The sequence below is a fragment of the Centrocercus urophasianus genome, unplaced genomic scaffold, assembly GCF_019232065.1.
Source record: "Centrocercus urophasianus isolate 14NV4802_14NV808 unplaced genomic scaffold, USGS_Curo_1.0 seq_38, whole genome shotgun sequence".
NCBI classification, from domain to species: domain Eukaryota; kingdom Metazoa; phylum Chordata; class Aves; order Galliformes; family Phasianidae; genus Centrocercus; species Centrocercus urophasianus.
The window spans coordinates 2,203,203-2,231,032 of NW_024884955.1; the positions used below are offsets into that span (position 1 = coordinate 2,203,203).

The 27,830-nt window shown below is 44.9% G+C and overlaps 1 protein-coding gene across 2 annotated transcripts in view; it reads right to left on the reverse strand.

The window, feature by feature from the left end:
• Nucleotides 1-27,830, reverse strand: part of COL9A3 (collagen type IX alpha 3 chain) — a 33,106-nt gene that overhangs the window by 1,609 nt on the left and 3,667 nt on the right. The window contains exons 3-31 of one of the 2 annotated variants that reach the window (XM_042832428.1): nt 25,516-25,551; nt 24,764-24,835; nt 23,945-23,998; nt 20,472-20,507; nt 19,268-19,291; nt 18,762-18,815; nt 18,052-18,105; nt 17,292-17,333; nt 15,896-15,952; nt 15,224-15,277; nt 14,699-14,752; nt 14,097-14,150; nt 13,279-13,332; nt 12,616-12,669; nt 11,945-11,998; nt 11,595-11,648; nt 10,895-10,948; nt 10,093-10,137; nt 9,430-9,483; nt 9,130-9,183; nt 7,408-7,461; nt 6,691-6,762; nt 4,497-4,532; nt 3,506-3,550; nt 2,964-2,996; nt 2,698-2,844; nt 2,038-2,092; nt 1,268-1,450; nt 993-1,070 (exon numbers count right to left, since the gene is read on the reverse strand). In XM_042832428.1, the coding sequence (XP_042688362.1) occupies nt 993-1,070; nt 1,268-1,450; nt 2,038-2,092; nt 2,698-2,844; nt 2,964-2,996; nt 3,506-3,550; nt 4,497-4,532; nt 6,691-6,762; nt 7,408-7,461; nt 9,130-9,183; nt 9,430-9,483; nt 10,093-10,137; nt 10,895-10,948; nt 11,595-11,648; nt 11,945-11,998; nt 12,616-12,669; nt 13,279-13,332; nt 14,097-14,150; nt 14,699-14,752; nt 15,224-15,277; nt 15,896-15,952; nt 17,292-17,333; nt 18,052-18,105; nt 18,762-18,815; nt 19,268-19,291; nt 20,472-20,507; nt 23,945-23,998; nt 24,764-24,835; nt 25,516-25,551 (1,717 nt within the window). Of the gene's footprint in view, nt 1-992; nt 1,071-1,267; nt 1,451-2,037; nt 2,093-2,697; nt 2,845-2,963; nt 2,997-3,505; nt 3,551-4,496; nt 4,533-6,690; nt 6,763-7,407; nt 7,462-9,129; nt 9,184-9,429; nt 9,484-10,092; nt 10,138-10,894; nt 10,949-11,594; nt 11,649-11,944; nt 11,999-12,615; nt 12,670-13,278; nt 13,333-14,096; nt 14,151-14,698; nt 14,753-15,223; nt 15,278-15,895; nt 15,953-17,291; nt 17,334-18,051; nt 18,106-18,761; nt 18,816-19,267; nt 19,292-20,471; nt 20,508-23,944; nt 23,999-24,763; nt 24,836-25,515; nt 25,552-27,830 lie in introns of those variants that run through there. The other variant, XM_042832429.1, reaches the window with a different exon arrangement.

Consider the following 27,830-nt stretch of genomic DNA (forward strand, 5'->3'; position numbering starts at 1 on the left):
AATTTAATATGGTTACCACACGTCTGCTTTAACACTTGCTGATCACAGCAGAACTGGATTCCACTTTGCTGCTACTTCAGACCACGAGGGACAATAATGAATTTGTGACCAGGTTTTTCTGTAGGGTCCCTGATTCGTTTGCTGGAGGGATTCTGTGTGAGCCCAGGTCCCTCCTGAGTGGGAGGCAGTGGCACTCAGCTGCTTCAACTCGTTGTGTGTCCCAAAGTCATCATTAAGACTCTGAATAGGGGAAGGAGAGTGACAATACAGAACACCTCGCTGACCTTAAAGATAAGGAGCTTCCTTTATAATGTGTCTGATTTCAAAATTTTCCTCATAGTGAAACACACCTTTTGTTTATTGGCAGAAACAGTTTTGGTTTTGGGCAGCCTTGGGCTGCTCTTTCTTTTATTCTTTTTCTTTCACGTGCCAAAGATAATTCATAAAACTCTAATTCCCATAATAACAAGCTTTTAGAAGCACTGCAAAATGAGCTTCTGTCTCCCTGAGGGACAACTCTACCTCTAAACCTGCATTCTGACTGAATTATGATACAGAAATGAGACCTGATCCTTTTTAGTTCAGTTAAAATTCGTCTACTGTGGATATCACTCAACCTCATAAATAAGAGAAATACCCTCAATACTTAATATATGAAAAATATTTTCTAAAGCATATAAAAAGATGCTATTTATCTATTGATGGAATTATATTATGGAAGAATGTGAGAGACAATGGCATGTAAATAGTCTGTTTTTATGGAAGTATGTGAATGCAGAGCCTGGTTTTAGTGCCTGTAACTTATTCATTGTGAAGATGTAATCACAAGTAGAAAAGCTGCTGTAATAGGTAAGCAAGATATTCTTTCAGACTTCCTAACAGATGCTTATTAATTTGCAGAAAAGAAATTCTGAATCCTCTGATCAAATAGGCAGAGCTGTCCTTAGCTTTTACTTTAGTTATGACTCCTGACGTTATTTGCACAGGCTTACCTTGAGGTCCCTGATCACCATCAGGCCCATCAATTCCTTGGCCAGCCGGTCCTTTATCTCCCCTTTCACCAGTGTCACCTCGAATCACAAATAAACAATTTCAGCACTGAGTTGTAAAATCAAAAAGCCTCAGGTCAGTGCTAAGATCTTAAAAGATGCAAGCAAAACCCTCCTCTAGAACTCTGTCCAAAGACTGATCCGTTCTGCTGAAATCAGTACAAGCTGGTCATTGATTTCAATGGCCATAAGACAGAAACTGCTTGGCTCAGTCTTACCTCTGGGACCAGGGTCACCAAGCTCTCCTGTTGGCCCTCTGTACCCAGGGGGACCACGAGCACCAGGATGGCCAACGCTTCCTCTAGCTCCTGGAGGACCTGGTGGACCAGCAGGGCCAGGGCGCCCCGTCATCCCAGGAGCTAAAGGCTTCCTCAGATTAGCAGCTAACTGTGCAATTTGATCTGAAAAACAGAATGACAGCACCTACAGTAAAAACTGCACGTCTAACACCTTCACTCTTTGCCATCTGGTCAGAAACCTGCTGGCACCTTATGCCATTTTCTGTTTCCTAAACCGCTTTGAAACACGGCAAGGATCCTGGAGAACAATACTTAATTAAAAACCAAGTGCTCCGAAACAAGCAGTGCTGAACATAACCTCTAAAGGCAAAGCAGTAACATCAGGGAAAGAAAAACACTTGTTGGGAGCTGGCACCTGTTTGGAGTCCTGCCTTGAGGCCTGGGATGTGCCATGGTGGGGAGAGGAGAGCTAGGAGCTGAGGTTCTGAATGACACAGGTGAGGGGATGTCAGAGCTTCTGCCAGCACGTTTTGTATGTTGCCCCAGAGAATCATGCAAAAAAACTAACTATAAGAAAATAAAAGACATCCCAAACAAGAATTTTCTGAAGTGTTTCTTTCCATTAACAGCTACTGTATTTTTCCTACTTAAGATGAAAAAGAACAAATCTCAATAGACATCCCACCTTCAAGATCTCATCTTCAGCCAAATACAGTAATTGAAGTTTGCTTTCTCCCAGCAAAACTCACCGTTTATCATTTCCCCACAGAGTTCTCTTATATGCTGTTCACTGGCCTCTTTGCCCTGCAATTAACAGAGAATTCCTGCTTTATACAAATCACATTATTGATAATAATCACTGACAGCTACGTCATGACTCCAGCAGCTCAGTAAGCAGCACAGGATCCTGCATGAAAATGAGATTTTTTTGCCCCTCTTCAGAAGATGACAGCTTCAATTCAGAAGCTGTGTCACAATATAAATGGCAGAGATTAACACCAGCATTTCAGGGCAGCTATTGAATCTGGGCCTCACCTAATGCCAGAATGTGAGCCTGGACCAAGACAGAGCCCCAAATAGGAGCTGTATTTTTAAATGACCCGTTTCTAACTCACTTTTGTAAAGACAACAGCAACTTACAGCCCATTCCACTGGACAGATAATCTGCATGTCAATGAGATTCATTCGCCAAGGTAAACATCTGGGGGGATTGCAATTCTGAAGCCTGCAAACCACTGATCTTTTTCCACTGTAGAACTCCTGATGCAAGACTGCTAGCTTGCCTGAACAGTTACTTTCGACTGTTCAAATGCAGGATGCCACCTTCTTTTCTGAACATGCATCCAAAACCTGCAATCCTTCCATTATTTGCAGTGAACAAATGTACCACAGAAGCAGGCAATACTTACAGGAGGCCCTGGTTTGCCTGTGATGCCAGGAACGCCCTGCTCCCCCTGATGGCCCATGGGCCCTGGGTGTCCTGGGATCCCTGGAGCTCCAGCTGTCCCATTGGGGCCTTGAGCACCTTTTGGACCCAGTTCTCCTCTTTTTCCTGGCTATAATAAAGAAAAATAATGCAGCACTTAGATTTTAAGGAGATGCATCACTGAAAGATACAGTAAACACATTTATAGCCAAATGTTACAGGTCAGAGTCCGCAGTGCCTGACACATACCTCTCCTTTTTGGCCAGGAGGACCAAAGGGACCCTGTTAGAAAGAAAATGGAAACATGAAAGAAAGATCTTATGGAAAACGCCCATTGAAAATCCTTTTTCCCACTCTGCAAGGCCTAGGAAGCAGTGTTGACATGCACATGGCATGCACTGGGCCACTCCAGTGAAGGGGCCAGGAACGATAACAGGACGTTGCAGACCAGATCCAGCCTCACCAGACCAGATCACCAGTGCTGAACACAAACCCAGGCAGCCTGGAGAGTTCTGGAAATTGACAGAAGGACAGAAAAATGTCCACCTGCCCCTCAAAATGACTACAAGTGCTGATGTGCCACTGCTGTGTGAAGGCAGGGCCAGTGCTGTGGCCAGAAGGCTGTGGCTGGAAAGCTTGGCTTGCAGTCTCCTTTTTGCAGCCAGTGGTACAGTGATGGCAGCTGGAGCACTTGCACGGTTAACACACTGATTGTATTAGTTCTTAATTCATAGTTCTGTACATTGCTCTATTACTTCAAATTCAATTCTACTGAACTTGAGGACACTTACCAGTTCTCCTTTGTCACCCGGGAGACCGTCTGCTCCAGCAATGCCCTGAAAGCACATGACAGAATTAACACAGCACCTAACAATACACTCAGGTTACTGGCAAGAAGGTTCACTCTACAACCTCAGCTCCTAAGGGAGACGGGGGCACTTAGTAGCTTATTATCCACGGCCCCCAAGAGGAAGCACTGCCCAGGAGCTGCCCTGCAGAGAGGACAAAGAGATGCCCCTTGCCACAGGTGATGCTTGATGGAATGCACTGGAAGCAACACAAACCATGGTGCATTGCTGCTCTGGAACCACTCCATGTGCTGTGCAGCAAAGCTTGCTCATTGCACGGCAATTAGAGCAGATAATGAACAACGTTATGGTGACTGTATGGCTGGAGGGAGAAAGTTAATTCAAGACAAACAGAGGACAGGTTGGCTTTTCGCTTAGCAACACAACGGAGACCACACAGACACAAACTGGGAAACAGAACAAGCAGTACCTGCTGGAACATCACTTATTTTCTGCAAGAACAAAGTCAAGCACCGACCTAATTTACATATTCAATGAAATTTATCCCAAAAAGCTCAGCACTAAGTCCAGCTATGAAAGTAAACAGCAGGGAGTAAAAGATGAAATAAACGAGGCTACGAGGCTGCCAAGCCCTGGGGCTACAACGAATCTTCTTCATTTATCTCAGGGACCGCCCCAGTGAAACGCTGGTGTGCAAGAAGCTCACATGCAGCACGCCTCGTGGGTGCAAAATGAACAGCAAGAACCCAGCATTTCCAATCACGGCGTTTTCATAAGTTTCCATCAGAACAGATTACATCTCTCTCATCATCACACACACACTCAAAAAAAAAAAGAGATCAGAAAGTGTTTTGTCAGTGCCTGCTGCAGACTACTCACATCCCGGGGAAGGAAAAGCAGTCTGTGCACCTTTGGCACAGTTTAAATGCCTCGTCTGCAGGAAACTCATCACAGAAATAACAGTGTCACTTACCTGGTTACCTTTGGCACCAATAACACCAGTAGGACCCTGAGAATAAGTAAAAGAAGGCTATGAGTTCCAACTGTTCTTTCCTTGTGAATTCCTGGTGTGTCACACATGCACTCCCACAGCAATGAGTCAGCCTAACTGCCAGGTAGGAGGGATCAATGCTCATTCACATTTCTCAGACATAAGAAGAGAATTAAAGCATCCTGCTGCTCTTGCAGCACACTCTGCAGCCAGCAGCTCAGGCCTCAACCCACGCATTTTATACCCTAAGAGCAACAGGAGGCATTTCAAGGCTTTGGAGCATCAGTTCTCTTGGAGATTTAGAGTCAGGTGCTCCTCCACATGCAGGTTTACAGAATGACACAGCCACAGGAATAAAATACATCCTGGTGATGAGCCATTTCGCCCTTCAGATGAGGTTTCTACTGCACATTCATCAACCTGGCACCTGCAATCTGATCATTCTTTAATAAGCAGACCTGCAGATGGCCCAGCAGGAGGAACCTGAGAGGTGGACAGACACAGAATAAGGGCACGTCATTCTGCTCAAGTCAAGCACTGAACACATTTAAAAAAGAAGGGGGAGGATTTCTACTAAGGAAGAAATAATTCTTGGCAAAACAGACAACAGCACGTGGAAATGCAGAAATAGCTATAGCTGTAACTCCTGTTTCATGTGCCTTATATTCTTTCCTGAACATCACCACCATGATCAATGCCTCCAACTTTCCGGAGTCCTGAGGCTCCATGGAAGTTCATGGCAATGTAACACATCTTAGCCACCAAAGGGGGCCCTGAGAGGAACTCTCCCTTAGAAAAAAGCTTAAATAGAAAAGACTGATTCAAAACTGTGGAATTTCCTGCAGCCATAATTCCCAGCAGCAGGAAGAAGTGACGTTCGTGGCTCTGGGGACGGCCAGTTCCACACCCAGTGCCGTCCTCATGTGGGTGCCTCTATCCACCAAACACAGCCAACATTCCTCAATGGGAGATACTGCATACAGGATCTCCAGGAATCTGATTTTGACCTAAACCCTGTGAAGGAATACTTGCCTATTGCTGCCTCAGACTGCAGGCACAGGCAAGGTAAGCTGCACTAACTCCTCAAGTTCTCGCACACAGGGCTGTCACCAACAGCAGAGGCACCCTGGAAAGTCACTGCAGGGGCCAGCTGTGCACACAGAGGAGAGAAGCTCCTGGGTTACCCAGACCTGACACAGCACATTCTCCTGGAGAAAACTGTTAATGAGCTGCAGGGTTTAAGAAATAATCAACAATTACATCTCAGAGCAATCACACTTAACTTCAGAGCCAGAAATAAAATCTTTTTTTTTTTTTCTTAAGCAAATACTTTTTTCCCCTGAGCAGCTCTCCAGATAACACTGCTCTGTGCAGGGCCTCTTTCCCCTCTGGAACATGCATTTCTCATGGCAGCAAAGCCCTGGACGCGGGCAGGGTCACAATGCTGCTCCTGTCTCACACCTCAGGCTGCACTGAGAGCCTTCTTTAAACCCACACAAGAGGGGCCTTTGTAAAATCCATCGCTGACACAGAAAGTTCACCTTAAAGCTGGAGTCAGGGCAGCTACCCAACACACGGCTGCTGCTCTCCTGCAGGCCCTGAGCAAATGCCATTCGCTTTGCCCTGCTGCCTTCTTTTAAATGAGAAGGAATTCATTTACAGAAAAAAGTCAGATTTGTTCTGAAATGCGGGGCCCTGCGGTGCTGTTCAGAAAGAAACCACAGAGCAAACTGTAATTAAAAATAAAATATCCTGAAACCCTAATCAAGGCATCTGAATGACAGCGTGAATCTCCTGTGCTGTTGGGGGTTGAGGTGTGGGGAGGAGGAGGAGTGCATGCAAAGCAGGAGACAACAGTTGTCTATTCTGGCTTAGATGGATCCCCATCCTGCCTGGAAATAGCAGGAGCTCTTGTACTGGAAGGGAAATAGGCAGGAATAGGAGCTGAGACAGAAAAGAGGCAGATGCACGAATCCTCTGCCTGCTTGGGGCCCAGCTCAGGCATGCAGCAGCAACAGGACAGGGAGGTAGAGGGGGGGACCCCATGTGCCAGCCTGCAGCTGAGTCTGCATCCACTCGGTGTGATGACATCAGCTGTTCTGTGTCAGGGACCTGCTAAGCTCTGATTTCACATCTCCCAAACAGGAAGGAGTTACAAACATCATCTCCTCCTTACCCTGTCACCAGACTCTCCACGAATTCCAGTTGGACCAGGAAGGCCAGGTTCTCCACTGGCACCTTTAGGACCCTGTTAGGAAAACAGCAATAAAAGAGAGCTACAACCTAGAGGAACAAGAAACCCTGCACGACATCCCCACAGCTCCTCACGTTTGAAAGCATTGCCTTGGATTTCCTCTCTCCTTTGTTCCCCAGGGACCATTTGCTTGCTGTTGGCATTGCTTTTACTGAGTGCTCAGCCAGTACAGCCTGCTCTCATTTCTGGTCAAGCACACTGACAAGGCACTCCAGCTTCTTCTTAATAAAACTACAGCCAGGATCTGGCAGCACACAGCGCCTCAGCCAGTTCTCTGGGGATAGAGAGTGATTGTAAACCAAGAAGGGAGAGGAGAGGAAGGAAGAAGAGAGTCCTCCATACTACAAAAGGGAAAAGGAGCTCACTGTTGACACCAGGTGTCCAGGTGAAGAAGGAAGCAAGGGGTCAAGCTCAAACCCTTCTGATATAAATACTAAACATCAGTTCCAGCTGGCAGCTTGTCCACCCTGACATTCTTTCTATTGTAGTGTGTTAATGACAGTGTTAATCCAATCCTGGCAAGTGGAAAGACATTGCTTCCCCTCATTTGCTGCCATCACACAACGGTGAGCACAATGCAGAACACAGCAGCTGACCAGAACGTGATGTGTGTGAAGTGACTCTTGTCTGCACACTGACCTGGAAGCCTCGGACACCGGGGGCTCCAATGGGGCCTGGGAGACCAACGGGGCCCTGAAAACGTAAGGAGATGATTCAGGCTCAGGTAACTCACCTGTGTCATTAAATGACTCCATCTAACAGAGAAAACATGCAGTTTCATGCTGCAGAACACTTTCCCCAGAGGCAGTGATGCTGAACAGCCATCACAGTGGTGCTTGTTTGTGTTTATGCTGACACTTGTTAATATACTGTTACTATTAATAAAAATGCTTAGAATCATAGAATCATAGAATCACCAAGGTTGGAAAAGACCTTCAAGATCATCCAGTCCAACCGTTCACCTATTCCCAGTAGCTCCCACTAAACCATGTCCCTCAACACAACATCCAGCCTTTCCTTGAACACCCCCAGGCTCGGTGACTCCACCACCTCCCTGGGCATCCATTCCAGTGCCTGACCACCCTTTCTGAAAAGTAATACTTCCTCATGTCCAGCCTGAATCTCCCCTGCCGTAGCTTGAAGCCATTCCCTCTGGTCCTATCACTAATGACATGAGAGAAGAGGCCGACCCCCAGCTCACCACAACCTCCCTTCAGGAAGTTATAGAGAGCAATGAGGTCTCCCCTCAGCCTCCTCTTCATACTCATGAATGGTAGAGATTGGTGACAGCAAAAGATGAAAGTACACGATCTGTTCACTCTCCCACAATAGCCCAGGTTTAAGGACATTTTGGGTAAGTTAGAACTCTAATAACACAAGTCAGAAATTAGAAACCAATATTAAAAGTAAGCACGGGTTCAGCTTCTATGGCATCCCTGTTGTAAGCCTGCAGCAATGTAATTAGCTGAATTGCACTTGATCTTCAGCTATAACAACACGATACCTTTTGTGGTACTGGCAATTTTGATGAAAAATTGCAGACGTAAAAGCAAATATTATGAATAGAGTTTATTTCTAAGGCTGCTTTCCCTCTCCTTGGGCATCTAAAGAGCAACTGCATGCAAACAGTAAATCATTATCCTGCTCAATTTCTTCCAAGTGGCACATACCAGAAATCATGTCAGACTTGCTGCAGGCTTCTGGATTTCAAAATGAGATTAATGGGTAAAAAGGAAACAAAAAAGTCCATAAGAACCACTGGAAGGTCAAGTTCAACTACAATGGTAGCACCAGGTGGGGAATAAGACAGTAAATGGTTTCTCATGCACCACTGAGACCTCAGCTCTTCAGCCCAAAGTTTCACAAAGCTGTCAGTACAGAAAGCAGAAATGAAAACTGACAGAGCAGTACCTGGGTTTGTTTCACACCCACAGCAAGATAAGACTGCTGCAGTACCAGGCATGGGCAAAGAAATGTGAGAACAGATTCCCACCTGAGAAATGCTTTGGCTCTGCACCATATGTTGTGAGTGTTGGGGTCTTTTCAAGCATTGCAGCGCTGTGCCTTTCTGGCACAAGATTCCCAGCAGGCCTACCAGCTTTGTAGCACATGTTAAGCTCCTGTCACTCAGGACTGCAGTGCACAGGCTCTGCAGTGCTGCTGCTTGGATAGCTCAGGTTTTGCGGTGCTTCTCTACTGGGACGGACAACATTGCTGGTGGTAGCATGCATTGAAATAGCTTAACTGAAACTGCCTGAGGGCAAAACAATTAGAGAACATGGCCATTTATTTTAGGCAGAGCCTAATTGCATGTCCTGAGGTTACCTTTGGTACCTGGTTCACAAGCAGCACTATACTTACAGTTGCTCCTCTGGGTCCCGGCAGACCTCTATCACCAGGAATACCAACGTCGCCCTGAAACAACACCAAAGTCATCCCTGGCACACTCAGGAGCAGCAAACCCACCCTCCCCAGCTCACTGTAAAGCCTCTTTACAGAGGATCCCAGGTTACTGCAATCTACTGGACCACTCTGTCTGTCTGTCTTGTTACTGAGAGCATTCCTTGTGGAGGTAAGCAGCACATCAACTCCAGCTTCACAGTTTGGTTTAAAGCACACTCAGCAAAGCTTACAATAAATGTAAACGATGGGGATACGTACGGGGATACCTGGCTCTCCAGAGGGACCTGCCTCTCCCATCTCTCCAGGACTGCCCTGCAGAGGAAAAAGCAACACTCCATTAAGGACCAGTTTCAGAGAGCCATCTCTGTCCTATCTAGAGAAACAAGCTGGAAAACAGAGTCAGAAAATAAGGGGACAGCTTTAAGCTTTTACAGTTTCAAGACAAAGAAGAGAAATCCAAAGGACATTTAAAGAATGGGGGACCAATACACCCTGTGCTGGGACATAACTAGAGTAATATAGGTGTTACTCTAATGCTCCATGGAAGCTTTTCCCCTGAGGGAAAGTGGGGGAAAGTCTCCAGAAAGAAAGATGAGATAATAATGCTAGGAAATGCTCAGTCCTTGTCAAGATGAACCTTGCTTTCAGGACCTTGACAAAAAGGGGCACACTTCTCTTCTGAGCTTCAGTGAATGACTGGTGAGACTCCTATGCATCTAGTACATATTCAGTGAGCCAGATACAACAGCTGTCTCAGCAAAAGCAGGGTCACCTCTGTTGCTTTACCTCCTCAGGAACACAGACACCCTCACTGAGGGTCAGCCCTCCCCCAGGGCACACCTATAGGCACCAAACCTTTTTGCTGTGCAGGTTAATGGCTTCCCCACCAGAGCCCATCTTTAGAGAGACTGATTCACTTACTGGTTCACCTTTAGAGCCTTTAATCCCTGCTCTTCCAGGCAGTCCCTGGAAAAGACAGAAAGGAAAGAAAAAAAGCAAAAAAAAAAAGATGTGTCAGAAGCAGTCAAGCTCTTAAGTGTATTTATTCTAGTCTGATTTGTCACACATGAAGCGTGGTTTGCTTGAAGCAATGGAGGAATTTACATTTCTGCAGTTTTCACCATGCAAATGATGCCTTCCATCTTCCTCTCCTCCACTGTAATAGCTGCTCTACACACACTACTCCTTAACAATTAGAGCAAAGAAGAGAAATACACCAATAACGCAACAGCAGCAACATTTTGCACGGTGGAAACCTCCCTCCTGGGGTGTTGAAAATATTTTGTAAGACAGGAAGAAAGAAATGCTTTATCTCTATGTAAATGGTTGGAAGACTGGAGACATGAAACACTTTGCCAATGCATACCGACAGGGCAGGGATCAGCACACTTCTGAATCATGGTTAACTGTGTCCCAAATTTTACTTCCCTGCATAAGGGATGCTCATCACTAGGATGGAAAAGAGAAAATCCCTCTCTGATTTAGATTTTAAATTAGGCCAGATGGCCAGAAGCCAGGGCTTTACTGCACTACTATTTGGTGCTAGTCCAGACGCTTCCCATCCCGTTTTGTACATCGCTCCCTGTCTGTATGTTGGGGAAATCACACTTCCTCTTGCATTAAGTGGGTCCCTTTGTGAGACAGTGCACAACATGAAGCTCCCCTCTCCCAGCCACGCTGCCTTAATGCCTCGGAGGCCAGCAGCCAATGCTGCCATACTCACAGGAAGTCCGTTTGGCCCTTTCTCTCCAGGAACCCCCATACGAGCTGCATCACCCTGTGGATATCGAGAGGTTAGCAGAGAGCTTCTGCTACTGGAAAATGAACTGACACAAGGAGGAGATGCATTCCCTAACAGGCATTTGCAATCTTCTCCCTCCCCACATGTGCAGGACCAAGAGCCCTTGTGCTCATAGGAGGTGGGTACCCACTGGACACAAGGGCTGCTGGATGCTTCCCAAGTTCCCTTGCAGCTCCCAGCCTTCATAATCCAATAATTTTCCTTCCTTGGCAGCACGTGGTGCACATTGTTGCTGTGGGATCACTATTTGAAAATCAGGCAACGAGTACCTGATAGCACTTTGTCTGTAGGCAATTAAAATAAACATATGTCTCCCTCAGCAGCTCTTAAAAGTGCATCTCTGAAGGCCTAAAGTCAGCCAGTAGGAACCAGAGAGCACAGGGACACAGTTCAGATCATACATGCAAGGCCCTTACTGTGCATCTTCCTTCCTTAGGGAATTTCCTTGGGATTAATTAATATAAGTAATTTCCCTCTTCTTCACTAGTCACATTGTCAGAAAACTAAAAGCAAAAGCTTTCCAGTAGCATTTTTTCCTTGACAAGAATCAGAAGCTTTGCAACACCCACGGGGCAGCAACAGAAGTCTTTCCTGCACAGTGTGTAAGTAGGACTTTACAAACCTTCTCACCATCGAGTCCAGGAGCCCCGTCCCGTCCATCCTTGCCAGGTATGCCCTACAATCACATACAGTGCAGCTTAAGGTTACAAGGCAGACATCGGGGTCACAAAACACATTTACAACAAAGAACCTTTGGGCAGTGGGATCTCCAGTTATAGTAGGAAACCAGGAGATTTATCATTAAGAGCAACGCAACGAGAGTCTGGTATAACCAGGACTACACTGAAGGTTATGCAGATTCACAGAACAGAGGCTTGATAACAAAGCATTTAGGATGCAAGATTTCTCCTATTATGTTTTATCTTGTCATCTGCAAGACAGAAAGACTTACATCCTCCTTAATTGACTTACAGGTTCTCCTATGAGCCCACGAGCCCCTGGGTTTCCTTTTGGTCCGGGTCTACCCTAGAAATCAACAATAAATCCTGTGTTATCCACCCTTATAAAATCCTTATATCCACCCTTATAAATCCTGTGTTATACTGATTTATGAACAATCAGTAAACCACGACAATATTCAGACTCTGTGGGGATATTTCATTCAGTTTGCACCAACTCTTGTCTTGTTCATATAGTTGTGATGTTGCCTTCAGCAAGCACCAGAAATGTGAGCCAGGGCTGGCTGCAGTGCCTGAGACAATTCCTGGTTGTTTCAAGTGATGGAGATACGAGATCAGATCCCTACCATTAATTGCTATTCACAGTGCCTGCAGTACTTTAGAAGAATGCATAAGAACAATTATCCCCTTTTTGTAGACATAATTAGATAAAACATCAGAAAACAGCACTGAGAGCAAAACCTCCTCCAAGGCAGGATGGCCAGTTACCCCCTGTACCACACCATCTCCCTGCAACAGCTCCTCAGCCAGTCACAAACAGGCTCTCAAATTCCACTGTGTTTTAGAAACGGACAGCGAAAAAAAAAAGCAAACCAAGGGGACAAGCCATAATAAAGCTGTCAGACAGACTGCTCTGAATGTCACGTCCAACGCTGAAGGGGATGGAGGTTTTACTGCACTTACAGTATCGCCTTTGGGCCCCCTGAATCCTTGAGGTCCTTTGATTCCTTGGTCTCCCTAAGACAAAAGGGGAAAAGCATTAAGAATTCTCATCGCTCTCAACGACTAATGCTTCCAGAGTGTAAACGATGAAGGGTTTTTTCTGCTGTTTGCAAGCATTAGCAGAGGTGTGAGTGTACAGTGTACACACTCCCCTAGGAGCTGGGCTGCACTTTCTGTTACACTCTGTAATTCCTGACACAGGGGTGAATTGCAGCAAGGACTTTGCAAGCAATCCCTCAGGGCAGAGACACTTCCCCTTCATTTACTGAAACATTTTCTTTCACCAGAAACAGCATAGGAGAAGAACTAATGGAAAATGCTCTCAGAGGCCATAATTCTGCAGATGAAGATCTGGTCTTGCATTTGGGCACACTGAGGCGGGTATACAGGGCTCTATCCACAGGCAAGTCTACAGAATAGGCACAAGGCACGACAAAGGGAAAGACATTGTAAGATCTGGGTCAGGTGAAATGGCACTGCTTTAACTGGAGGGAAAAAGGTGATGGGAATAATCTGCTGGAGTTGGTATTTCTCCTTCCTGTTCGTTGGCAGTGGAAAGCTCTGCTCAGAAAGGACAAACATTAGGCTTTGGCTGTGGAAGGCAGGCCACAAAGCAGCACATACAGCTCTGCCCGGAGGTCCTGGGATTCCAGGCGGCCCTCTGAAACCGATGTCACCCTGCAAAGAAAAACACATCATTCTAATGCTGCTGTTGGCAGAGGGGAAGTAACAATATCCCTACCTCATCCCACAGTCTCAGAAAACACACAAAACCCTGAAAAGCTACCTCATATCTCTTACTAGTTTGTAATACAGACTTGCAAAAAGATCCTTCTCTGGACAAGCGGGTTTTTACTCCGGATCTCCCCATCATTATGTTTGCAACACACTGATATCATTCACAGCCTTGATATCTTGCTCTCGTTCCTAAATCAATGCATGATTTTAATCAGACTCAAAACCATTCAGACTCTAAGAAAATGGTCAGGGGACACAGGGTCCCCAAAGCCATGATGAGATATTGACCTCATTCTCATTGAAGAGACTCCACATCCTGAAAATCTTTGCTCATCAGCAGTTCTTTGACTCTTTTTCTTAGAAAGAGAGAGCAGAAAGAGAAATGTTCATGATAGATTTCTCAGTTGTTTGTTTTTCTTCCAAGATTCTTTAGTGCTGTCAGTCCTGCAAAGGCAGCAGGTTGTCCCTGTCTGAATGTTTCAATCAACACCAGGCCTGATCCTGCCAATCCCCCAGGTATGCAGATTCATTCTGCTCTTGTTTTGTTCTGTTGTTTTGTTCAGTGGGTGTGCAGGAAAGAGGCTGCAATCTGCATCTCTATGGGTTCCCCAGTGGTCTTCATTAAAGATAAATGGGCACCTGCCATCAGGACTTCACATGGCACAAATCAATGGTGGAGGGAGAGAAATCAAAGTTTTTCTTACTCTGTCACCAGCTGGACCCATTGGACCAGGGACACCTCTTAGTCCTCTTGGGCCCTAATTAAGAAAACAAATCAGTTAAAACCCAATTGCTGTTAAAACACAAAATGATGAAACAGAATGGCACGGCAGTTCATCAACACAAAAGACCTTAAGAAACTCCAGGGAATGGCAGAAAACTCAGTCTCCTGTTGCACAGAAATGATCCTTCCCCCTTCAGAGATGACCTCAGGGTAAGTGACACAGTGGAGATACTCCATGTGGTCAAGCTTTCAGATTGCCTGCTTTCTCAAGCCCAATTGTCAGGCTGTCAAGCCATCCCAGCACTCAGCATCAGAAAGGGGCAAAGCATCCAGGGCTCTATCAGACGGAGGCTATTTGTTTGGATGTTTCATCCAAGGTGAGGTGCCAAAACCAAGACCTGAACTAAAGCTCTGTCAATTTAATATGATTTTACTTTTATTTTTCTTCCCTTCCTCTCCCCCCCAGCAATTTTCTCATATTTTTTTTTTATAGAGGCAAGAACTGCCTGTATAATGTGAAATGATCAATGGCAGCATTCAGTTTCAAAGCAAAAAGGAACCAGTCTGAAGAGCAGATTTTACCTGCAGGCCAACGCTGCCAGGGATGCCTGGAGGACCTGGAGGGCCAGGGCTGCCCTGGAAGAGAAAAATTAATTAGGAAGAGCAGAGGCTGCGTGAGCCTGCCCCCCAAAGCCAGTACCTTCCCATCCTATTCCTTCCTGAGCTCTCTTCTACCCACATTTCTGCTGCAGGTTTTGCTTCTACATCACCTGCAATTTCTTCTACGTGCAAGAACACTCCATCAGCCAGGAGTTTACCTGAATGATCAATGCGTGGCTTTTTCCTGAGCTGACATCCCTGCATACGAAGCAATAGCATTAACTTATGGAGCTGATCTTAACAAGAAGATTATTGGGAAGATGAATCTCCTTGAAGTAGTAGCACACAGACACACATGCAGAGCAACAGAAGCAATTAGACTTCAGGCATAACTTCCCTTTGCTGTTCAGCTCATTGCCTTACATCTCCCTGTCTCCTTAATAGAACTGTTTACTGTGGTGTTTTTAAGTGCCAAAGTCCCTCCCCACCCCTTAGATTGAAGTTTACCTTCTCTCCTTCTTTGCCTATTTCACCAGGTTCTCCTTTGTGACCAGTGTGTCCCTAGAAATAAGAGCTCAAGTTACCCCAATTCCAGTACAGTCTTGTTACAGAACTCAAATTTTATCAGATAATTTCACGACCTAAATCCACACAGGGGAAAGAACCAGGGAAATAATACATATACATGTAACTGTGAAAATTCAGGTCAGTTCTGGAGCCAGCCAGTCCTGCCCTGTTCCTGTCAGTCCTGCTTGGCATCACCGTGTCAAAACGGACCTTGTGTCAGGAAATACCCAGACTTGAGTTGCATGGGGAACAGGCTACAGGTGTCCAGGTGCAATTCTCAGTTACAGTCAGTCAGCAGAACTCAGCTCCATCATTTCTGAACACGGGGCTGAGATGTTTCTGAAAACCATTTTCCACATTTTTAGCCTCTCTTTTTTGTTTAAGTCATCTTTAGCACCTGCATCATAGGGCTTGCTGGAGTGCATCTGCTCTTCAGAATTCACACTGGAGTAGGGGGCACAGAAAGAGAAGTTTAACAACTGAGTGTGGTTTCTTGAGGGCTGCAACCTAGAATTTAGGTACCACAACCAAGTAAACAGAAAGCTGCCTGGGGTTCACAGTGACATCTGTTTTGGGAGACACCTTTGTCACTGCAGATAGCATTTTTCTTACCTTGAAGCCTGGCATTCCTGGAGGACCAGGAGGACCCGGTGGGCACAGAGCTGGGCACTGCAAGAAACAGGAGCACACTGGGTTAGTGAATGCACACAGTGCATCCATGGAAGTGGGTTTCATTAGTAAAGGAAAGGGCCATGTCTGGAAGCAGGTGTGGCTCTAAATCCACTAACTCTCTCATACCATAACATGTTCAGTGGCATTTCCCTACGGGAAAGGGGTCCTAAAACAGGTTCTCAGGCCAATAGCAACCCACAAAATAATGATTTCTGCTTGGTCAGTTTCACTCAGAGCAGCTTGCATGAGGAATTCTGAGGGCTGACAGCTATCCAGAAATAATGGAGAACCACAGGTCCTCAGCAAAGCAGCACAGATACCTTAGAAATTATTAGGAACATTTCTATGCATGCATTGACCCCTATTGATTTCCATGAGGCACCTCACCTGACTGAAACAAGGGCAAGCCTTAAGGCTTATCAGAAGGGGATGAATAGCAAATTAACCCCAATACCAACAAGCTGGTGCCTGCGGGTGTCTAGGTCTGTCTGAGCCTCTGGTGGGGACTCTAGCTTGAGTGGGAATGAATCAGAGCATAGATAAAAATTTAACGGGGGTTCCAAAAGCCTTTCTCTAAGAACTGTATTGTTATGAACAGTATTTTCTTCCGCAGCTTTTATTTTATTTATTTTTTCTTTTAATAAAACTTCAGGCTACATCTACGTGACGAGAATTTAGTTTTCGGGTATATTCCACAGTGTAACTTAAATTAAAATGGCAGAAATAATATCCTTTCCTATTAACTTCCATGCAAATTGCCATAAGGTAGTCTAAACTGACTCTGAGTTTTTTGGGGCACGCCAATTAAGAAACCAGAGATGTTGTCACAACAGCAGCTGTGAAATCTGGAAATGTCACTTCCATCACTCGTGGGCTTAACACTCCCTTCATTGAAAGAAAGGAATCAAGGCGTTCTCATAAAGAAAGAAAATCTAAACAAAGCATATGCCCAAAGGAGCTCCATGCCATCATCCGTAGAAATAAACAGTGCAACGCGCACAACCTTTTCTCTTGCAAAGCAGGATTGGAAACAGATGCATGAAAATCTGTTCCCACTTGCCAAATGCTAAAGTTGTTTTGTAGAGGAAGGATGTATGCAAAACCTGCATTTGGAAAGCAAACTGGAAAGCAAAGATCGTGTGAAAAAATCAGCGCTGATCTATCTACCTCCTTGCAAGAACACTGCAGTCTTACAAACGCCTCCTCAGTCAACACTTACGCTTCCTGCAATATGGCAGCATGCTAGACCTATGTCTGCAGGTCTGAATGGCACACGTTGACCTTCCTCCAAGTATGCCAGCAAAAATATTCTCATGCTACATCAAGACAAACCTACCTGAAGGTCCCCACCGCCTTCGGGAATGATGCCTGCAAGACCCTGAAATTCAAAAAAAGTAGGCTTTAAGCATATCTAGGTAAACAAATGAAGAAACATCATCTCCAGACAACGCACCTTACAAACCCAGCTTGGCCAAATTAGCACAGGGCAGATACCTGGCCACATAGTGTGAAACAGCCCCTGAACCTAGAGTGTTAGTTATGAGCTGCATGTCCTCAAAATGGACATGGCAGACTCGAACTGGAGACGCACAGATTAATCTGGAGAGGTCCTCGAGCCTTGGGCCATGAGGGCAGCAGTTTCAGGAGAGCAGCTGTACCTGGCCCTCTTTAGGGACTGGGGGAAGGCCAATCTGGGGCCAATCTGACCTTCCAAAGAAACTCAGCCAAGCTAAGTCTTGCTGGTTTCAAGACCCCTCGCTGGCACAACAAGAACACACTCCAACAATCTGGGCTCCTGTGGGAATCTGCTTGTGGCAGGGGCTCCCAGACAGGCACACATTTTATCTTCAAGAGACGTGCAAGCAGCAAACAAAACAAATAATAAACAAACAGGAAATGATCCACACACTGAAGAGCAGCTAGTGAAGTCACTGCTCTCCCTGGGGCGCAGTGTTTACAGGTTGCTGAAACTCAGCCCAGAGAGGGAGTGCTCGTGGTAATTGCAGCAAATAAAACACACACGTTCTGGCAGCAAGATGAAAATTGTAGACTCCCCATGGGAAGTTTCTCACATTCATTCACAACTCTCAACTTACGGGAGGTCCGGGTGGCCCAGGAGGCCCTGGGAATCCTGGCAGACCAGAAGGCCCCTAAAAAGAGAAAAAATATCAAGAATTTATCTTCTTAACAATTTAGACAAAAACATGAAGAGAGAGAAAGGACAGCTACCCAATGCCACTGCAGATTTGTAAATGTGAGGCAAGGTATCTCAAATAAGCCTAAATGGCACCTTTCTGTCTGCAGAGGATTCTGGTGCTATGAAGAGAATAACAGATGCGTGTGCAAGTACTGGGAGTAGGATGGAAGAATATATTCTGTATCTACACCCCTGCTTCTACTGGCTCTGTACCTCTCCTGTCCAGTGGAGCCATGGGCATCCAAAAATGATGGTATGCTTCTACAGAATGGGCTCCCTCCAATTAGACTCTTTCTGCTCAACAGCTTCTTATTGAGGGTGCTGGAAGCACATGCCAATGGGGCAGATCTCTCTTCTCGTGGCACTGACTGCTCTTTTGCTGTTACTCACTGTTGGTAAAAGATCTGTCTGCAAGCAGCTGCACACCAAAGCACTGCACTGTTGACAAGGCTGACCCTACACAAGCTGATACAAGGGATAGCATTGCCCATGTGCATTTGTAGAGCTTGCAGTGCCTCGTGCATCATGCTTCCAGAACAGAGTAAGAAAACAGAAATGAACTTCACTCTTCTGTAGTTGTGGCATGTTTGACAAGTGGGAAAAACTCACAGGAGGACCCCGAAATCCATTTCCACCTGGAAGTCCACTGGGTCCTGGAGGCCCCTGTTGAACAGAATAAAAAGTCTTACACCTTGGTGACCTTGGGTAGCTGCCAAAGCCCAGGGGCAAACAGTCTGGCTGTATTCATTTGTCTAATCACCCAGAGAATTGCCAGCCCCGCACCCATCAACCGGTTTGCCAGTGCACTTCTTTCTTCTTGCTCCACCTTCCCATAGAGTTTTCTATTAGCATTGCCACACATTGCCAACATCTGCCCCACGCTGACTCAGCTCTGAGGCACTCTGAGAGCCTGCTGAACAAAAGCTGCTGCTCCAGAAATGGCCACTTCCAGCAATGCCAAGGCTGCTCTGCCTTGAATCAACAACAGTGATCAGCTGCATTAGGGTATGGATATACAGAAATGGTCCACAAAGTTGCCAACCTGCAGGACTCCATATCCATCTCTTATATAGTAATTCAAACCTCTTTTTTTGAAAAAGAATCTCATTACTTACTGGAGGTCCTGGTAGTCCTTTACCCTGGAAACAACATTTGAAAGAGATCACTTAAAAAATGAACATGTAACAGGAGGAGCAGAACCTCAGAAAATGCTGCTTAATTTTAATTTTCCTTTCAGTTTTCACAGCACTCTCCTGCCTCCACTTACTGCAATTCATAATCAGAACACAGCTAGAGTCTTAATGAATCCTTTTGTTGCCTCTAGTAATTTGTATTCCCTTTACATCCTTGTTACCTACGAGACATCTCTAATTAAAGCCGCATACGGCGGTGACACGGTAGTGTGACAGGGACATTTATGAAGAAAACATTCTAACTTATTCATCTGCTTTCCCTATCTTCAAACATTTGTTTGCTTTCTGAGACCTCATCTCACTGGCACCCACTGGCTGTGCTGTGAGGTGAGATCCAGGCGTGGTTCAGGGAAGTTGGGGTACTGAGTTAGCTGTGGCCATCCAACAAAATGAGCACCTATGCAGTCGTGCTGCCACGTCTGGGCAGGGCTTACGTCTGCTGATGGCATTCGAATCTGCATAGCAAGCTCTGCAGTTGAGCTCAGCTTCACGAAGAAACAGAGATACTGATAATTGCTGGGGAAGGGTGTTAGCTTGCTTAGCATTAACTGACTGTCTTTGTAGATGCAACAGCAGCTGTATTTAGACACCCTTAGGCTTGATGCTAAATATGGATATACAGTTACCACTTGATTTGATGGAAAAGATTTAAGGGGGCTTTGTTTACAGAGACATCAGTTCTGGTCGTTGTGAACTTAGCATGACTCTTCTATTATTCTATCAATATAGACATCAAAGCTAAATATGACTTGCCTGTAGATACTGAGAAGTTTAACATAGCAATACGTAGTTCAAAATGAGCACAGAATAGCCAGTGATGCTTGTGCAGCAAAATAGCTTGATGCATGAAAGTCTGTTTCATTTACTTATACAACACAAAAGATGTTATCTGATGGAAGGTTTGCTATGTTAGTCTTCATCCCAAATCAGGTGACTTTATAACATCTCTGAGACTAAGAACAGGCTCCACGTCCCCAGAAAAGCTCAAATACAGACACTTAACTACTTAAAATGATATTTTCACTCATTCAGATTTAGATCTCTTGGCTTCCCCCCCTTCTCTCAGGGCAGACTCTGGCATACAATGACCACCACCCTTACATGCAAAGATCTGGGAGTTACTTACAGCTGGTCCAGGTGGCCCAGCAGGTCCTAATGCACCCTACAGGAATAAAACAACAAAGTACAAATTAGCAGGTCAATCAGAAACTTCCATATCAGATAGATATCAATGTCTGCTCTGCCTGATAATACTCTGCTTGGAAACTCCAGCAGTGACGGATGGAAACAGCACACAGCTGGGGATGCTCAACCAAATTTAGAGGTACAAGGACAGAAACCTATGGGTAATGATGATCCTGTTGTTATAAATTACTTGATTGAACAATATTCTAAGATAGTAAGGAGCTAAGCTCTGAACTTGCCCCAAAAACTTCCTCCCCCATTTGTTGGCTATGAACATCTGTACATTCACAAACTGTAATTTCATTCACTGAAATATTCTCATTCATAGTACTTTCATGATGTAGGTCCAGTGATGAAATTATCTCGAATCATTTACATGATTTGGATTTGTTCTAGTGTATATTATCACACCATGCATCTCCCTGCAGGCAAAGGTTTTGATGGGGCAGCTTCTGCCTTCTCACTGGTTTCCTTGGCAAATCAATCCCAATCTCCTTTTTGCCATTTGCATTCTTCCTCTTAAGATCACCAAACTCAAGCTTATGTCTTAGACTCGAATCATTCCTGAAATTGCTGAAACAAAATTTGCTTAACTAAAGATGATGAGCTAGTCAGCTTACTCTCAACCCCTCTGCTGCACTGCAGAGCCTTCCTCAGCCTCTCACCAGCTGGACTGACTAAAATTGCTTTCCAAAAGTTCTCAGGATGCTCTACCAAACACATTTGGGGAATGATTTCCTGAGCTGGAAATAAGTCATATCCATCCCTAGGGCCACAGTGATACGGCAGATGGGCAGACCAGGAACCAGGAAAGCATCCCAGCACACGGCTGCTCACTGTGATCCCAAGGATGACTGCAGCCTTTCTTATAATGTTGGGCGTACCAAATGAGATTAGAAATGTTTTCACTTGTTAAATCTGAAGAGAAAGATATGAGGACCCAAGTGCCTCATTAAGAATAGCCTTGTGAGGGGAGGAGTGTAATCCAATCAAAATCAGCTCTGCTGCAGATGTCAGCTCATTCATTTTTCTTGCAGGTTACTCTGGTTTTCACCCGGTCACTTTTCTCTTTAGGCTGAAGTCTTTGTACACCAGAGCCTATGGGATGAGCTGAGATCTCTCCTTGTGAAAAAAAACCACAGTATTTCCAGCATCTACACCCTTAAGGTAGACTCCTTAAGGGTGATTTACACCCTTAATCCTGCTCCCACACACACAAAAAAGCTGGACAGGCCCCTTCTGCTTTGCCACTGTTCTCAAAGTACCAAGTGCTGGTCTTTTCTCCACCCTAATATCCAGGGTGTGGGGTGGAGCAGTCAGTGGTGAACATTTTTGGTGCAGTCATGAATCACCGAGCCCCTGAGCAAGCTGATGTGACTCCATTAAATCTTAATGAAAAACTCTAATTTACACCTCTACTTTAATAACACTGACTCAACTCATTCTCCTGATAACAATGTTCTTTCTCTATTGAAAACAATCTTACCCTGATTTTCCATTTTAAATCCATACACTTTATGAATACACAACTATTGAGAGCAGGAAATTCTTGATTAATATGGCATTATGAGCTCATAAATAAATAATGCACAGCTAAAAACAACCACCCAGGAGCCCACTTCCATTTGCCAAACAACTTCACTCTCAGGCACTTCAGTTCAGAAATACATGTCTGTTCATAACAAGGCATAGTGCTACATGTGCATTCAATCCCACAGCAGTCAATGGACATCTTCTGCTTCCAGTGATTCCCATAGGACCCAGCTGCCTTCTTAAACATGTGCAAAAGAAAGAAAGTCAGGATAACCATGCTGCCCTTTAGGAGTGATAGGGCTTGTAGAGCTTCTTTTCTTTTTGCAGGCTTTTATTAGTCCAATTAAAATGATTTTCCAGACAGATCACTGACCTCGAAAAACTCCCATAAGTGACAACATGCCCCAAGTTTGCCCCGTGCTGACAGACTGAGTTAAGAGACAGGGGAAATCATGTCGAATCAGAACACAAAGTTACAGTAACTCTGTGTGCTAGAACACTGTTTGTGTGCTCCTACCAAATACTTGGAGGGGAAGTTCTGGTGCCCAGGAATTATCTGCTCCATTACCCTGCTAACTCAGACTTCATAAGCTAAAGCAGGCATGGTCAAATGTTACCACTGAACGTGAAACAGGGGAACAGAATCTCACGGTTTTCTGTGTGCTCCTTAACATTTCTATTTCAAAAATCAGAGCTCAGTTTCCTGAAGTCTCATCACAGTCTGAGATGCGACTCTGGGGAGACAGGTTTATCATAAGAAGAGTGCAGGATGCAAGATGTTTAGTGCAGTGCTGATGAATAGAAGCTCAGAGCTGTGGTCGGGATGCTTGGGTTCAACTTTCCCAGAGGCCAAGCTAATTTTGCCTTGCACATGGGAAAGGAAGAAGGGCATATCAAAGACACATGGCTCTACCACTCATTGCTTTAACTAAAACAACTCAGATTTTTGTGCTTTGGTTGAGTCTCTGGGGCAAATATATATATATATATATATATATATATATATATACATACAGATTGAGAAATACTGAACATCCTAGAGAGGTCTGCCAGCAGCACTACTTTCTTTTTTTTAACCTCTGCAGGCTGCAATCTGTGTTGAGCCATCACTGCAGCCCCAAGTTCAAGAGAACTGTGGACCAGCTCATAACAACCCGTAATGGCTTGTGATAGAAGAGAGGAGGATGGCCATGCTAGGTAAAATCTGTGCTGAATGGCTCACCAATGCTGTGTTCCCAGTGTCATAACGGAGGCCTACATATCTTTCCAGCCCCATTATAGATGACCTGAAGGACACCTGTAGCATCACAGACAGCCTTTTCTCCCTGTAGCGTCTTTCAGCAGAGCCATAATACGTAAGAAGTAAGAAGAACCTTTTTTTTTTTTTTTCTTTCTCTATCAACCAGGGAAATTTATTCCAAAGCAGCTAATAACGTCAACCGCATGGACAGCCTCAGAATTAACAAAAGGCAAAAGTTTGAACAGCTAATGTAATTATATCCACAACAGAACTGCAAAATCAGCCTGAAAATAAAGACCCAAAGAGCTTCACTTTGATAAATGCTTTAATTAAGTCTACGGATTGCTTTTTTGGATGCTCAAAATACCACAAGAGATGCTCTGCACTGGTATTTGCACTAAAACTATCCAAAGCTCATTCAAAATCATGTGAAAGAAAGATGGATCCCATGCCTTGCACCTACAGAAAAACCATTTGGGTCTTCATTTCAAAGGTCTAAGCATTCTGCAAGGGTTCACAGATAGATAACCCGCCATCATCAATTCCCCAGTGTCACCAATTCACAAAGGTAGGAGGAATCATCAATGTAAGCAATAACAGAGCTTCATTTCAAGGCACTGGGGACGCAATGTGGTACTCACACGGTCTCCTGGAGGCCCATTTGGGCCAGGAGGGCCATCAGTTCCCGTTAAACCCTGTGGAAATACAAGAATAAACGTAAAGACAGAGAAACACAGAAACAAGAGCTGTAGGAAACTCCTGTCACTGTCATATACCACCTGTATGTTAAACTTTCAGGAAAGCCCAACCTCTTCAGTTCCCTCTGCAGTTAAACAGAAGACCAGAAGCAAATACCCTATGCATTTTAAGTACAGATGAACACCACCAAGAGATCTTGTTGTTGGAGTTTACTGAGTTGCTGTCCCCAACTTAGCTGTAGAAGCTGCCTATGTGCTTCCTCTTACCTGAAGTAGAAGAAAATACTCTGGCTATGCTCTGTTATTATGGCAGTAAGTTGTTAAGTTGGGAAAACTTCACTATATACAGTCACCTGTCCAGCTCTGAACAGAAAAAAACAAACAAACAAACAGGCAAGAGAGCAGCAAGCTTCAAGCAAATAAGGAACACTGGATCTCCAAAATCAGGCTCAAGTGGTTTGCTTTCAAGATGCCAACAGATGTTCCCATTTCTCCAGCCCTGCCTAGCACACTTCCCAAGAGCTGCAATGTTTCATTGTAACTGTGCTGTCCTATCAGTTCTGCATCCCAAAATCACTCTCATACTGCTTAGTTCAATCTAAAGATGCTTTCAACTCTTAAAACTTCTCCTGATTTATAAGATGTACCTTCAGTACCCGCTTTGCTTCTCCAGTAGATACAGAGCAAGTTGATGAGATGCAGAACAACATTCATGTATACGAAATGCTTTAACAGCTTAAGAGGAGATGACAAAATACTCACGTCTACTCCAGGAAGGCCAGGCAGCCCAGCTTCACCAGCTGCTCCAGGCTTTCCTGGTGCACCCTTTGGTCCCTAAATCAGAAAACAGGCAATTCTTTATACCATAACAAATGAAACATGTCATGTGTTGATAAAGACTACAAGATGGAGGTTCATCTGTTGATGCGTTCATCTTACACCATATAACATAGAAGAATTACTCCCGAGAGGTGAAATTTGTCATGAACCCATATCCAAATCCTAAATGTTTCAGCGCTTTAGCTCAGTTCCCCACAACCCTATTCACAGACACAGCTACCCTTAAGCTGCTCCTAATAGAAGAAAGGGACAGCATATGCAACACGAACAAAGGGACAGGACAGGTGACCCAAAGCAGAGCTATGCCACACTTTCCACCACCACGTGACAGACTGGGAGTTGAAGTAGATCTAAACTGACACCAAAAATAAACATGCATACATGGCTAGGTGCCAGTTTTTGTTACACTGGTGATGGGTGAGCTGTATTTCACGTATAGAATCATAGAATGGCCCAAATTGAAAAGGACCATTATGATCATCCTGTTTCAACCCCCATGCATGCACGTCCTCCTCTAGCAACGAAACAAAAAAATTTGTTTCTCCCCAGAACCAGTGCTGAGTTATGGAAATGCTGCTGCAGATCAAGAGGAAAGGGAGCCATAAGACTGAGCTCCCATGCGTTGCTTCTACCTAAGGGAACAAATAAGTTGGCATCAGCCAGGTAATACTTACTGGTGGGCCTGGCAAACCAGGAGGGCCCGGCTCACCCTGAGTAAAAAGAGAAAAGACATCAGTGTTAGTGATGAACTTCTTTCTGTTGGCTTCTTGTGACAGCAGTATGCACAACAGCCACGGTGTTCACAGCTCCCTCCATGCCAACTCCAAGATTTGCCATGCTCAGAATGAAGAAGGTAATGCTATGGGATCCTGTTACCTCCTAATGCAAGATGAAGCTGGATAACCCTTTTCACATTGCCAGTAGCAGTCTGGGAGGCTGAGCATGAGTGTATCACTAGAGAGTGTTCTGAACCATCCCCAACATCTGCATTTCTTTCCACATGTGCTTAGGAACTGTTTGCACTTTGACTTCGCAGCAAGCGAGGCACAGAGGAAGCTGGATGGCGACTACGATTTTCAAATATCTTCCATGACAAAACAGAGATGCTATGAGATCCAGGTATCCAGGACCCACTATGAAATGGTGGTGCTACCAGAAGTTTGGGACTAACAACAAGGGAAGAAAAGTCTCCTGCAAATTTCTTCATATGACTAAACCTGGACAGGAAAAGCAAATGAACAAAACGCCCAACTGATTTCAACCTAATCCCACTGCACAACCTGGATGAAATCCCAGTTTGATTAAAAAAAAATAAAGTATTTACTTTAAAAAGTGCTCTTTTTTTCTTTTTCTGATCCTAATGGAAACTGAGTTATTGCCTGGAAGATAATATTTAAAAAGCCTCTGAATTGCTCCTTCAGCTCAGCCAGCCATGATGCCATTCAGGAGCTCACACAGATCCCAGACGAGAATATCCCAGCAGATATTTGTGCTTTATTGTCAGTCTCTGTAAAAAAACAATTGTCTGCAAAAGACAGGAGCCTGCTGAAACTTGACAGTCTCAGCTCAGTTCCTTGCTTTGTCTGGAGGCAAATCGTTTTGCTCCTCCATGTCCCAGCTTAGGTCCCTGGATGAGGACCTCTACTCCTGGCTTCAGGGTAAGTACTTCAATAGTGTGAGCAGCTCATTTTTTGTGGGTGAGAAGGGGGCACGGGGCACATTGATATCCTGGAAGAGAAAAATCTGCATGGAAAAAGACTGCTCGCTAACTGAGCAAGGTTAGAAATAACCCATTCTTGCCATTGGTCTGATAATTAGGGGTTATTAGGCAGTAAACAAAGGTGTGCAATTTATAGCACAGTTCTGCATTTACTGTGTCGGCAGCTGTGAAGGCCCTGGGCTGCCCCATAGACTGGCTTTGATTTGCTCAGCCATGGATTTACACACTGTGCTGGTGGCTGATCAATGCTCAGACCAGAGGGACATTGCACAGAGGTGGCATTGTGCTCTGGCTTGATGAAGAAACCCTTTTGCTGTTCATTACCCACAGACTTTCCATAAATAGTTATCGTGATCATAGGTGGGGAAGGTCCCTTGCCAAAGGAATGAAAGGAGCAGTTCTTCTGCAATGAATGGCTTGGAAAGGCAGCATCCCTCCTTCACCACACTACATTTCCAACCCTCTGCACATTTTTTCCCCCCTCACTCCTGTGGCAATCCATACAGCAAGGTCACAGCATTAGTAAATGCTGTTTGGGACCATCTTAGACCTTGATCCTGCCATCAAGGACCCCTGAGGGACTCTGCAGGAGCTCCAGAACTTCGGTCAGATGAATCAAAAGCCTAATAAGTGTTTATGCCCTTAATGCCAGATCACTGGGAATTAGAGGCAAAGGTTGTCAGCAAAAGGAAGTGCTCCCCTGGGTGCTTCATGAGAAGGAAGTCAGTTTACTCTTTCTTAGCAAGCCTGCATTAAAGTCAAGCCATGAGATGAAAAGTGGGGGAAAAAAATAAAGAGCTTGATTTTTGAACAGCGACAATTGCTTATTAGCAATTTGGGGAATTACATTCCTAGAAATAATTCACAGGAACTTGGCACTAATTCTTTTGATCACAACATGCTGTTCCTATTCTTGGGAGGGAGATTTTGTTTGGTGCTGCGTATGAAATGTGAAGCATGTTAAAGGCTGTAATTATAAAGATTTCAGAGGAACTGAATGCTGCAGCTCTCAATGAAGGAAGGAACAACAACAGCAGCTTCTAGAAATTGTACGTATGGTGTTTATTCCAAGATATTCTGACTAACTCAGTTGCATTTTGAGCACCACTCATGGCTCGGGGCCTATGGTATGGAAGCACCGAGCACTTTGACACCACTCATCAATCTCAGAGCAACTCTTCCCACACAGCATCCTTCCAAAGCCATCTGTGAAGCTGATCCAGCTGGAGTGGCCTACAGAATTCAGACAACTTGCACATATAGGGCCAG